At 50.2% G+C, this 13,380-nt stretch overlaps 1 protein-coding gene across 1 annotated transcript; it reads right to left on the bottom strand.

The window, feature by feature from the left end:
- Window positions 1-8,198: 8,198 nt before the first annotated feature.
- On the bottom strand, window positions 8,199-11,964 carry LOC109769177 (cytokinin dehydrogenase 2-like). The gene is made up of 3 exons (XM_073510090.1): window positions 11,195-11,964; window positions 10,679-11,100; window positions 8,199-8,972 (listed from the first exon to the last, which is right to left on the bottom strand). Exons 1-3 carry the CDS (start codon window positions 11,838-11,840, stop codon window positions 8,385-8,387), a joined length of 1,656 nt encoding a protein of 551 aa, XP_073366191.1. The 5' UTR covers window positions 11,841-11,964; the 3' UTR covers window positions 8,199-8,384.
- Between the last annotated feature and the right edge of the window lie 1,416 nt (window positions 11,965-13,380).

Below are 13,380 nucleotides of genomic sequence, written 5' to 3'. Positions count from 1 at the left end.
TCTTCTTATTTTTTATCGGGTATGTCGTTGTCGATATACTCCCTCCCCGATAACATTATTTTCCCATGTATGTATGTCGTCGTTGTCGATACATATAACTCCCTCCCAGATAACTTCGACATGATGGACGGTCGATATTTATACCCCCTCTCGACTGTGATAACTTATACCACGGGAGCACCCCCCGGCCCTCTCGCTCGACCAAAACTCTCGAGGACACCCAAACCCTAGAAAAAAACGATGTCGGTCTCCTACCCTCTCCCGCCGCGCCCCTACCCTTGAAGCGTTGCCGAGGCCACCCCAAACCCGGAATAAGCTAGTTCTACGTTTGCACTAATATATCCACGTGCTGTCATGTTTGTGTAATAATTGCCATGTTGTAATATTTGCAGAAACAATGGAGCACAGACGAGACGAGCAAGCAGAAGAGGTGTTGGGGGACATAATCTTAGCCGGAGGTGATATCTGGTCGTATCTTAACGACAATGATGGTATGGAAGAACAGGGTGAAGAAGCAGGCTACGGTGATCGAAGAGTGGAGGAGGAAAGACATGATTATGATGGCTCCGGTGACCCAATGCTGGTGCAAGAAGGAGCCCGTGGTGACGACTCCGGTGACCGAACAGAGTCCGGCCAGGTAAATATATTAGTTAAGCATGTGCTGACTAGCTAATTGATGCATTCATTGTTTTGGTATGTACACATATTAATTAACTCTCGTCTTTCTTCTTTTTTCTAGCCCTCCGATCGAGCACAACTTTGGTAAAGAGACGAGGCCCGAAGAGAAAGTTGCGCTCGGATGAAAGGTTTGAGATCACAGCAATCGCGCGCGACGGCCAACCGATTGAACCCATCCGGACAAAGGATGCATTTGCTGCTCAGTGCGGGGTTCTTGTTAGGGACAAGATCCCGATCAGCATCCACCAATGGTATAAGCCTAAGAAGGAAGACCCTGAGGTGTCTTATGTCAATGATATGCAGAAAGATGATCTTTGGACTGAGCTGAAGGCAAATTTCACCCTACCGTCAGAGGAGAATCCGGAGAAGCCAGTTAAAGAGCAATTAATCAAGTCTCATGCTCTTAAGAAGATGGCAGACCTATTCAGGAGGTGGAATAATGAGCTGAAAACGTTTGTCGACAAAGAAGAGACACCAGAATTCATCGGCCGACATGAGAAGATCAGAGATCACTGGCCCGCATTTGTGGCCCACAAGACATCGGAAAAGAGTAAGAAGATGTCAGCGACAAACAAGAAGAATGCTGCGAAGAAGAAGCTTCACCATCGCACGGGGCCAGGTGGCTACCTCAAAGCCCGGCCTAAGTGGGCCAAGGCTGAGAATGATCTGCTTGATAAAGGGATCGAACCACAGACAATGAACTGGCCAGACCGTTGCCGGACTTGGTTCTTCGGGGGTGGCGGAAAATTGGACCCTGTATCAGGGAGGTGCGTTTGGATGGACGAGCTTTTGAGTATACCAGTCAAGAGGCTTCAGCACTATATCGATGCAGCGTAGGAAGGGACGTTCGTTCCAGACAGAGAGAACGACGAGCTCACAATGGCCCTCGGGAATCCTGAGCACCCTGGACGGACACGAGGCACGCCAGGTTCCGTTCCGTGGAAGGCTGGTTTTCCGGACGCATGTGGTTACAAAAGCCAGGAGAGGAGGAAAAAGTGGAGCAGACCCAAATTCAGAAGCTGCACGAAAGGGTTCAAGCGCTAGAGGAACGAGACGGCAATCGACATGCCGAAACTACCCCCGAAGCTACCCCGCCATCTCAGCTGAGAAGCAGCGTGGCTTCCACCGAGCTGCTTCAGCCGGAGCATGTCTTGACGGCTCCTGCTAGCTACCCCGTGGATGCTATCACGGAGTCTCAACATTGCCACCTTATGACGCAATGGCAGAACTTCAAAGTCAAGGCGTCTGTTGGCTCTGTTTTACCTCCTGAACCCAGCGCAACCTGCCACTGCCGGCCGATTCCAGTAGGATATGCTAGGGTGATGGTGGATGAAATAACGGAGGGATTTGAGGACCTCCGGCTTGACCACCCTACTGGTGAAGGGGAGACTCGGCTGGGTTCTGCTCTGAAGACTCCATGCCTATGGCGGAAGGAGCTCATCAACCTTCTGAACTGGACGCCTCCGGCGAGTAAGGGCACTCCGCCTCCTCCTCCTCCAGCGAGTGATCAGGGCACTCAGCCTCCTTCTCCAGCGCGTGGCGGCACTCCGCCTCCTCCTCCGGCGAGTGATCAGGGCACTCAGCCTCCTTCTCCGGCGCGTGGCGGCACTCTGCCTCCTTCTCCGCTTGCGCCGGCGCGCCAGAGCAGCCAGCCTCCTCCTTCTGCGCCTCGTCAGCAAGGGCGGAAGAGACCCGCCGCCGCTCCGGCTGCTCCGACGCGTCATAGTCCTTCTCCTCTGCCTCGTAAGCAAGGAAAGAAGACAGCCGCAGCCACTCCGTCTGCTCTGCCGGCGTCTAGCAGTACAGCCAGAGGCGGGAGGCAATACAGATTCGGTCCTTCTCTGAAGACTCCAGAGAAGTTACCATACGAGAGGACCGAGGAGGAAACCACGAAGATCGTGCGAGCCGAAGTGACGAACTTCTTTGAAGGGGTGAAAGCAAATAAACATCCACCTCCGGAGGAGAAGGTAGATCCGGTGAAAGCGAAGCGCACTCTGGCTGCCCTGACAAAACCACCAAAGTCTCCGCCAAAAGGCAACTATGAGCGCATTCTTGCGAAGACATTTGTCGAAGCGGAGCGGTCGGGAAGTAGTGTCAGTGATCAAAGGTTAAAAGACCGACGAGCTGGGAAAAAAATTGCCCAGCTCGGCGAACAAGCGAACCAATCGTGCCCCCCCGCTCAAGGTGTCTAGCGACATCGTCGCTAATGTTCCGAGGATGGTGCCCGGTTATAGCAATCTTGAAGATTACCTGCCCGACGATGTACATTATGAAATCATGGAGGTGGACGAACACAAATACCATTACGGGAAGCCTCTCGTCAAAGATGAAAGATCTCTAACAACGATGATGCGAAGATTACATGATTGGTACATGAAAACCTGCAGAGAGTCTGGGGGGAGGAATACTTTGACGCTGAGAGTTAAACCGGAGCATGACCTCGTTGGAATTGAACTGTTGAATGTTCCATTTGAGGAGTTATTCCAGTTTTTCAATCAAAAGGCCCTCGATAAATCAACAATCACTTGCTACTGTCTGTAAGTAGTACTACTTCTGTCATTAAGTCTCTCTATATAGGTCAGCTCTTTCATTGCATGTATTTATAATTATCCTTACTATATTATGCAGATTGAAGATCGCCAAATTGAAGAAAAGACAAATCGGTGATATTGGGTTCATTAACACAAATCTCATAGATGCAACTGAGGTTAAATATCATGCCGAAAATACCGAGGCCAACTTGCTACGATCGTTGGTAATAAATGAAAACAAAGATATAATACTCTTTCCTTACAACTTCAAGTGAGTGTTACTGTCTTGTGCATATTCGGTTTTCCTTATTAGTCCAGGTTATAGTAATGTAATTGATGACTTATGCATGCGTGCGCAGCTTTCACTATATTCTCCTAGAGATTAAGCTTGAGCAGGGAGTAGTAACCGTCTTAGACTCGAGACAAAAAGATCCCCAGGACTATGCGGACATGGCTCAAATGCTCGAGAAGTAAGTTAAATCGATCATTATCCACCATATCAGCAACTTTGTTCATTTCCTGGTATCAAGTAATTGTTTTCTTTGTCTGGCAGGGTTTGGAGAAAATTCATCAAAAAAGCTCCGGGACTGCCGAAGAAGCTGCAATTTAAACACCCGAAAGTAAGTACTATAGTAGCATGTTCCGCGCATCTCCTAGTGATTCAAGCGCTAGTTTCATCAATACCATTTAACATGCTTGGTTATCAGTTTGATTGACCTCTATTTCTTGTAAAATGGTTGTGGGAGGAACCCGGGAATAATTACTGTGGATACTACGTTTGCGAGTCCATCCGCTACACGACCTGTGAGCGGGGCTACTCCGACGAACAATATGAAGTGCGTAAGCAATAATATTCACAATTTTATTTTATTACCATCATTTGTGTTGAGTTTCATTTATTCATATATATATATGTATTGACCCCCTTCTTCAAATTAGATCTTTCGGATGCGGGATGAACTCCTAGCACCAGATCGTATGCGAGCAATTCAAGAGGAATTGGTGGCATTCTTCCTTGACCACGTGATCGCTGAAAACGGAGAATACTATGTGGACCCTGTGTACATATTTAATTAGGATATTATATTGTAAGAGATAATTATTGTATATATGTAGCCGTAGTGTCGGATAGATATACGAGAACTTGTTGTTCGACCAATCTCTCAGAGAAGGAGAGGTGATCGATATCACTTCTCTCTGTATGCATATGTTCATGACGATCTTCTGTTTTCTTCATTTGATTACTAGCTAGCGTGTCTAGTCCTCTCCATACGTATATAGTACGTAGCGTCGACCAAGCACGGAGATAAGAGAGGACACTTCTCTCTATTAATTAGCTAGCTAACACAATATATGAAACACCTAAATTAACCCCCCCAAAACCCCCCAACCACCCCCCTTTAAAAAAAACAAAACCCCAGCCCCTGAAATGCTGACGCGTGGATGCCTATTGGTCCCGGTTAGTGCCACCAACTGGGACCAAAGGCCCTCCTGCCTGGGCTCGCCGCATCGGCCACGTGGAGGCCCATCTGTCCCGGTTCGTGTAAGAACCGGGACTAAAGGGTTAGGGCATTAGTAACGACCCTTTAGTCCCGACAAAAGGCCCTTACCAACCAGGACAATAGACCCTTTTTCTACTAGTGGATCCAGGGGAGGGGCCGAAGGGGGGAGGGAGGCTGCACGATTGGATGAAGAAGATGAACATAAACGGTTGGAGGAGGAAAAATGAGATCTGGCCGTTCATCCCTGATCTGACGGCTATGAGTAAAAGTGACGGATGCAAAAAAAAAATCAGGTAGCTGATGAATATGCAGTCCCTAGAACTATTCATGCGACGCGGACTGGACTATGGCAGACGATGTACTGTCACGCTGATCACTTGCTTGACGGATATATAGCTAGATGGATTCGATCGAGCAAGGTCCCGGCTGCCGAGGGTGTGCTGCCACTGAAAGCAGCAGGACAGATGACAGATCGCAAAATTTCGGCCCGTCCATGTATCCAGACGGTAGCCGGCTGGCCAAAGCTGAAGCCAGCACGCATGCAGGCAGCTGGCCAGCAGGTACTAGCTCCGTAGCGGCCATGCATATGTTACACAGCTGGGGTCGCTGGGCGGGCCGATCGATCGGGTGCCAAGTCTACATTCGTATCGGTTGTCATCGTATCAAGATAAATATGGAACTGAATCATCATCAAGGCATAGATATCTGGCGTTGTGTCAGGAAGAAACTGAAGAGGAGTGCAGCTGGCCGGCAATGAGAAAATCGTGCTGGGCGGCGACAGGATCGATCGGTCGATCCATAGGCCAGAAGCCAGCAAAGATGTGACGGCCGGCAAAAGATAACGCGCACAGTTGCATCTGAACGTATGTATAGTTGCAGCATCTGGCCGGCTAGGTCTAGCTAAGGTACACGCATGACAAAACCGTGGTCGCCGACGTCTACTCGACCGAGCAATGGAGGTTCTGCACATGTCTGCATGTACAGTGTCAGTGCGTTATATTCGATTCCGGTCCACGCGAGATCTCTGCGCCAGATCCGACGCCCTGACGACTGCGCCGTATCCACGGTAATACTGTGCACTGCATGCTGTCTCTGTGTCTCACGGTAGCTAGCAGGTAGTATCGGCTGATCAAGTGATCGGTCGATGGACCCGAATCTTCTGGTCGACAGACTAGCTGCCTAATTCCATTTCTCTTCTCGGCCTTGTCTTTCACTTGTTGCTCTCCAAGGACTGACTGGAGGGTCCACTTGGGGTATGTGGTGATTGATGTCAACTCAGCTTCAAGTTAGTATTTCAGCTATTTCGCAAAAAAAAAGTTAGTATTTCAGCTGTATGGTCCATTTGGAACTGTCGAGATGATACATGTTTTGAACGCAAGATGGTACTTGACCCTTTTGTAATTGGATCCGACTATGTCAAATCTAGACGTGAGATAATACCTCACTCTATGACATCATCCCACATCAATGAACAAATAAAGCCCCACCATTGTATTATTTGTTTTTTGTTTCGTCTTCTTGCTTTTTATTGTTTGTTGCCCATGACCCCCGGCCTAGAATGATGGGAGCTTCTCCGACTGGGCCGGCCGAAAGTCAAATCGACAACGAGCAGTCAAGTGCAAAATTCCCCAAAAAAGAATGTCATGTGAGTGCCATGGTTCGAACCGCATACCTTCTATTGGTGCACTCGTCTCGCAAGCCACGGAACCGACTAGTTGTGTGATAAAATAGCAGCTCGCTCTTTAAAGAACTAACGGTAGTGCGTAACTGAACGTTACCGGAAAGTTGTAAAAAGAAAATCAAGTTTTAGACACTTTTCCAAAATTACGAACATTTTTTGTTGAACGCAAGCAATTTTAATAATTTCTAAACATTTTTACAGTTATGAAGAAATTTTAAAATTCCGAACATTTTTTGAATTTTTAAAACAAACCTTGGAAATGTGAACATCTTTTGAAATTTAGAGCAATGTATGAAAACACAAACATTTTTAAAAATTCAAGAACATTTTGTTAAATGCTTTTTTCGAATTGGTGAACACAATTCCGAGAACGCGTTTTTCTTTTTAAATTCTACAGCATTTTTTGAATTGGTGAAGAAACTAGCCATATATACAAAAGGATATGACTCAAATTAAAGGGTGTGTCTTATTTTTATGCAACTACGAGATTTCAAAAAAGGTAGGGAACTAGCTCAATGCGTTGGGAACATAAAATCATGTAAATTGTGGCCTTTAAAAAAAATGAAAACTTGGGCCCCTCTGACTCAGTTGCATATCTTTCAGAAAACAAAATGGGTTGAAGATGGACTTGCAACTGGGACATTTGAAAAATGGGGTAAGGCCCAAATAATAAAACACAAACAATGTTGAGCGTATAAAAGGGGCAAACAAAAAGAAAAGGTGGAATAGTAACTGTCAAGGCCGGGGCTTACATTTTGCATATTTAAGATGGAATTGTACCTGGCATAAAAATTGGTCACTCACCCCAATTACTAATGGACATGCAACTAAACTTTGACAAACACTTTTATCCATTCCACACAAAGTTGTGGTCATGTTAAAGACGTGCAGTTGCAGTTGGGTGGCTTACAGTTGTGTGTTTAATATAAGACATGAATCTGCCCTCCAAACAAATTATTTTTGCTCCCTAATTTGCAGTCGCATTGAAAATATGCAGTTGTGGAGCAAGGACAACACTTACAATTGTGTGTTTGATGATGGACATGCAACTCCCGACAAAACAATGTTCTTACAGTTTTTGATATTTTTATAGTAACAATGTTCTTGATTTTTGTAGTTCCAAATTGGAACTAACAGTCATGTATCTGTATTGGAATCTGAAATTTGTGTTCTTGATTTTTAGACAACATTTGTCCCTAGAGTTTTGCTTTGCTTTTTTTTATGGCACAAAATTGGCCTGTGGTTTCATTTTCAATGTTTTTTTTTATATTTTACAAACAATTTTTACGTCGAAAGTTCGTTTTTTCATGGTGCAAAATTGGCAGTGGAAAAAATCTTTTTGTACCTTTTTCCACTCTTACAAACATTTTACACAAATAACCAGGCCTGCAACAGGAAAAACGAACAAACAATTTTAGCTATTGGACGACGTGAACCAAAAGGTACCGGATCTTGCACGAAAGGAAAAGCAAGAGAGACACGCTTGCAGACGGATTCACGGACCTAGCCAGTACAAAAATGTTTTATTTGCAGCCCAACAAAGAACATACGACACAGGAAAATAAACAATGGGCCGTTGTTCCTACGAATCTTTTAGCACTTGATCGTATGGTTGAGCGTTCGATGCGAGGCATCTAGATGTGAAATATCAATTTCATTTGTAATTTTATATAGAGCCTGCTCTTTAATCAACTCTTGGGCGATGTTGCAGAAAACCAGGAAAGACAAAAGGAGTTGATTTGGGGAGGAAAGCTACTCGACCTAACTTGATATAGCAGCACGTACGTAGCTAACAACAAACTAACATACCGAAAACTCAAACCAAATCTCCTTTGTCAACATGATATATGTAGTATACATGTGTACCATATGTATGTATGTATCGATGCTCTGGCCGGGACCATGCAAGCAAGAAATATCATGACGAAGTGCATGCAAAGGTGCATGTCACCTGATCCCTGTCCAGTTGGGCGTCAATTGATATAGTATCAATCAAGCCAGCGGGGAGGTGAAAATTCTCTGGCCACGGGACAGGATAGCCTTGGGATCATACTTTCTCTTCCGCTCCACGAACCTGGCCCACTTGGCCGGACCAAAGTGCTTCTTCTCCCACCCGGCCTGGCCGGCGTAGTACGGCAGGTACTGCACGCACGGTATCCCTGCCTCCTCGCAGAAGCGTAAGATCTCCTCGTTCTGCTCCTCCAGACGCCCAAGGTCGCCCTCGGACACCGCCGACCGAAGGATCCCAACCGTGTAGAACACCTCCTCCTCCTCTGGGAACACCGCTGACGTGTTGCCGTCCCACCTGTCCCGGTTCATGGGGTAGACGAGGACGGGGCCCATGGGGCCGGTGCCGCCGTCGCGGCGGAGGATGCCGTGGAAGACGCCGGCCGCGAAGTCGAGGACGCGGGAGCGCGGGAGGAAGAGGTTGAGCCAGGGGTGCGGCACGTCCCAGAGGCCGGCGGCGCGGAGCTTGAGCTCGCCGTCGCGCACCCGGTCAAGGAACCCCGCGTACGACACGTCCTGCACGAACGCGAACCCACGCGCGTACCGCAGCTCCCGCAGCAGCACCTCCAGCCTCTGCACGCATGCATTCACCCACAAATTAGTAAAATTTTGCAAAAATAATAATTATAACGGAGTAATTAGCGAAGTATAAGACCTTAGATCACTAAATTAGTTCACGGTTGTCCATACGTGCATGCATGCACTCGTTAATACAGTAGTTTTTTCACACTTAATTTTTTACGCATGCACGAATACATGCAGAGTTTTTCATTGCTGGTCACAATGGGAGGAACTTAGGCTGGTCACAATGGGCAAGAACATAAGCTAATAATTTACACACTTCCCTAGACTATGTTACTACCTCCATAGTGGGTAGGAACATCTATGTAGTGTCATGCAACAATGTATTTATTAGGTTATAGACTCATTGTTTCTTGGAGTGTGTGATGTTCCGGTAACTTAGCTAGTTACCACAAGCACCTCTCTCTTCATTAAATATGTGCCACATAAGCAAAGTTGTATTGGAGTGTGTGATGTTAGGAGTAACATCACACACTCCAATACAACTTTGCTTATGTGGGCGCTACCGCGCCAGCCTCGCCCTACCCGCAACATACGACCCTCCCCCCCCCCCCCCCCCCCCCCCCCCCCGCGTGCCGCCGTCCCTCTAACCTCGGGCACGATCCATTTTTTCCAGCGAACTGCACCCGCAACTCCCAACACCCCTAATATCATGGTGCATCCTCCCACCCTAAGATAGATCATGGGGTAGGTTCTCCGGTGAGGGGCGGCTGCCTCCTTCCTACCAAAATCGACTGGCCCTAATTCTATTTTCAGTCGACTTGCATTTAGCTATTGTGAAGAAATTTCTCCGTAGCGCATGATTAGGTCATTCCACCACAAATATAAGAAAATGCCAAATATGTCAGAGGGCAAGTTGGCATAGATATTTGGCATAGATTTGGTCAAAATCTTAGTTGAGAGACTTAAAGCCTTGATCCAACACAAAAAATGGGTGGATGTACATTGTAGATATTTTTGTAATTATTGTTTCAAGAAGTCCAAATTTTTGTAGCAAACCATTTTTGTATAACTGTAATCTCGATGTTGTACTCCCTCCGTTTCTTTTTACTCCGCATATAAGATTTGGTCAAAATCAAACTACACAAAGTTTGACCAAATTTATAAAAAAAATATGAACATCTACAATACTAAAACTATATAGTATGAAAATACGTTTCATGGTGCATCTGATAATATTGATTTTATATTGTGAATGTTTATATTTTTTAATATAAAGTTAGTCAAACTCTACAAAGCTTGACTTTGACCAAACCTTATATGGGGACTAAAAAACGGAGGGAGTATAATTTAATTAATGTATTCGTAATTAATATCGGTAGCAAAAAGTGGTTGGACGTCCTGGTTTACTCTCTCCCAGGCAGCAACATTTTCTATGTTCACTTTCCCCTATAAGCTAATAGTTCACTTATGCCTAAACTGGGATTACTGCTGATGGGGCCGGTTTAGATTTGCGACAGGGACGGGTCCATTCCAGGGGCAGACAAAGCTAGACCAACTACGTACGACGACGTCGATGGTGCAATGGATTTGCATGCACGGTTGGAGCCATGCGCGTCAGCTCAGGCGGCCAAAAAGTCACCATCGACCTCACTTGGCGGGTCCCCGTCTAGCTCTGGCTAGCTACACGACACGACGGACGCACGGATGGAGCCTACGCGCGCACCCACACCGACAAAAGATCACGCAAGTTTTACCTTGTCGACGTCAGACTCGCCGGCGAGAGCAGCGCCGCCGTAGTACAGCGCTCCCTCGAGGCAGTAAAGGACGCCGCCCGCCTCCTCGGCGAGCGCGGCGATGCGCGCCGCGTCGGCTTCCGAGAAGAACGACGAGCGCCAGCTCCCGACCTGGCCCTGGTCCGCGAGCACCACCGAGCCCTCGACGTAGTCCATGAGCCCGGACACAGCGGTGCCGAGGTCGACGCCGATGAGCCGCTCCTGGTCGCCCGTGAGCGGCGCGGCCCCCGTGTAGAAGAGCCGCACCCAGCGCGCCCTCGCCGGCGCCTGGATCAGCGGGATGCGCGCCCGCGTTATGACGCCGAACTGCCCCAGCCCGCCCAGCACGGCGTCGAACAGGTCCGCGTGCTTCTCCTTTGAGCATGTGACAATCTCCCCGAGCCCTACATATTAATTCGCAACCATTAGTACGTGAACGTTGGCATAAAGAACCAACCGTGTTCATCTAGTGCACTCGTGCACGGCGCACATACGTACCGGTGATCACGTCGAGTTCTTGCACGTTGGATATCTGGGGGCCGTGGCGGAAGGCCTGGCCGCTGATGCCCGCGTTGGAGAGCGTGCCGCCGACGGTGAGATGGAGGTAGTCGGTCCACGTCCTCGGGGTGAGGCCGTGCGCCAGGGCGGCACGCAGCACGTCCACCCACAGCTGCTCGCCGCCGGCATCGACGTAGCGGCCGTCGACCGAGACGGAGAGGCGGGTGGCAGACCCGCTGGCGTGGCACCCGAGCGACAGCATGTCCACGACGACGCCGCGGGGTGCGGACGCCTGGCCTCGGGTCGAGTGGCCGCAGCCCCGGGCAGACACGGGGAACGGGGAGGTGTGCGTGCACGAGGCGCGCAGCAGCGAGGCGATGTCCTCGGGGCACGACGGGTAGAGCACGGCCGCCGGCGGTGGCTGGGCGTCCGACACGTTGCCGAAGTCGGCGGACGCCCGCCCGGTGGCCTCGGCATCGTAACGGATCAGCGCACGGACCCCGAGGTGGCGGAGCTCATAGAGTACGGAGGAGGCGGGCATCCATGCGCCCGAGTAGGCCGAGGTGGCGGGGCTCGTCGTTGTCTTGAGGAGGCAGCTGAGCACGAACAGAGCGGCTATCAGTGTCATTTCTCGCGCTTTGTTCATGACGACCTTCTGTGTCTTGCCTTGAGTAACGATGGATCTCTATGGGTTTCGTGACTCTTTTCAAGAGGAGAGTTGGGCATAAATAAGGGCACCATGTGTACAGGTAGAATATGTACACTGAAGAGTACATGTCTACATGTGCAGTGAGTAGCTGAGTAGTGCACGAATAGTGAGACACAGAGATCTTGCAATCTGTAGGTGAAAGAATAGGTGTCCTACGAGAAGCTACAGCTAGCCACTGAAAGCGGCGGCTCAGTTGCATTGCATGTAACAGCGCTGCATGTTTTCCGTTTTCTTTCTGATGGTCTCACCTCTCACGCCTAAAAATGTACGTACGTGTACGTGTGGCCAGCAAAACACACATGCATGTGTACAAACCAGTACAATGTACAAACCGCTACGGAGACGCGAAAGCTGCATGTGGCGCAATATACCTGACGAGGAAAGCTCGGGCATCACGACGACGCCGAGAGAGCAACATAATACCAAGGCGAACTTCACCGCGCGACCTTATCCTGTCCGGCCCCGTTAGTTTGGAATAAAATAGACAAACGAGGCGGCCTAGCGCGTGACGGCTCGGATCCATCTGGTTCGTTTTGTGTCCGGGCCGACCCATTTCGAGCGCAAACTTACGTCGGGTTTGGGTCGCGACGGACACCAAACGGACGCGCGCCTCGTCCGCGCCGGGGCCGCGTGGCAGGCGGCCACCTACCTCCCACCCGCCCACATCAATGCGCACGCGCGGGCGGCCTCGCCTGTCATCCGCCCAGGCGAGGGGTCGCGGTCCTTCTTAAATGGGAACCGTGGACCGGTCGTTGTCCACACTGTCCCACGCCATCCCGCGGCCTCCTCGAAATCCGACAGCCGAAAGAACTCGCTGGCCGGCCGCCTGCAGCCATGGGGCTATGGAACTACGGCCGCAAAGGCAAGCACGACCGCGAGGCTGGTTCCTCGTCGGGACGCCGCCGCGGCTCGGTGAAGAAGGAAGAGCCCGCGTCGCCATCGCCACCACGTCGGGCCCCCGCGCCGCCCGCGTTCTCCATCATGCCCACGGCCGCCGGCGAGCGCGACCGGCACTACATCGAGGCGGCCGTCTGCCGCCGTTATTGGGAGACGAGGACGCCGCTGCCCTGGAGCGACGTCCACCTCCCCAATAACTGGCACCTGTCGGCCGACCGTGTGCCGATCCCGCCCGTCCCGCAGAGCGGCCGTGCGCGCCGCCAGGAGATCCAACGCCGCCGTCGCCTCCTCCCGGACGACCTCTACTACGACGAGAGGTACGCCCCGACTCGCCATTGTGGGACACTTGGCTCCGGGATGAGCACGACGTGCGGCGGGCGTCGTTCTTCGCCGGCACGTCGACGGGGCCGCGGCGGCCACGTGAGCCCCGAGCGGCTCCCTAGGCGCGCGGGCGTACGCGGGTGCGTGGCCTGACGCCCACGCCGTCGCCATCTCCATCGCCACCCCCACCTCCTCGCATGACGGCGGAGGAGGAGGCCCGGCTCATGGCGAGTGTGCTGGAGGACTCCATGCACACGCA

The sequence above is a fragment of the Aegilops tauschii genome, chromosome 3 (assembly GCF_002575655.3).
Source record: "Aegilops tauschii subsp. strangulata cultivar AL8/78 chromosome 3, Aet v6.0, whole genome shotgun sequence".
Taxonomy (NCBI): domain Eukaryota; kingdom Viridiplantae; phylum Streptophyta; class Magnoliopsida; order Poales; family Poaceae; genus Aegilops; species Aegilops tauschii.
This window is presented reverse-complemented; position numbering and strand designations above follow the sequence as displayed.

What these genes read in the sequence shown, in the direction of transcription:
- LOC109769177 (XM_073510090.1), bottom strand. Translation starts at nt 11,840, where the DNA reads ATGAACAAAGCGCGAGAAATGACACTGATAGCCGCTCTGTTCGTGCTC. An exon ending in AGAACTCGACGTGATCACCG is followed by an intron (nt 11,101 to 11,194) that starts GTACGTATGTGC and finishes ATTAATATGTAG; the next exon opens with GGCTCGGGGAGATTGTCACA. An exon ending in GCGAGTCTGACGTCGACAAG is followed by an intron (nt 8,973 to 10,678) that starts GTAAAACTTGCG and finishes GCATGCGTGCAG; the next exon opens with AGGCTGGAGGTGCTGCTGCG.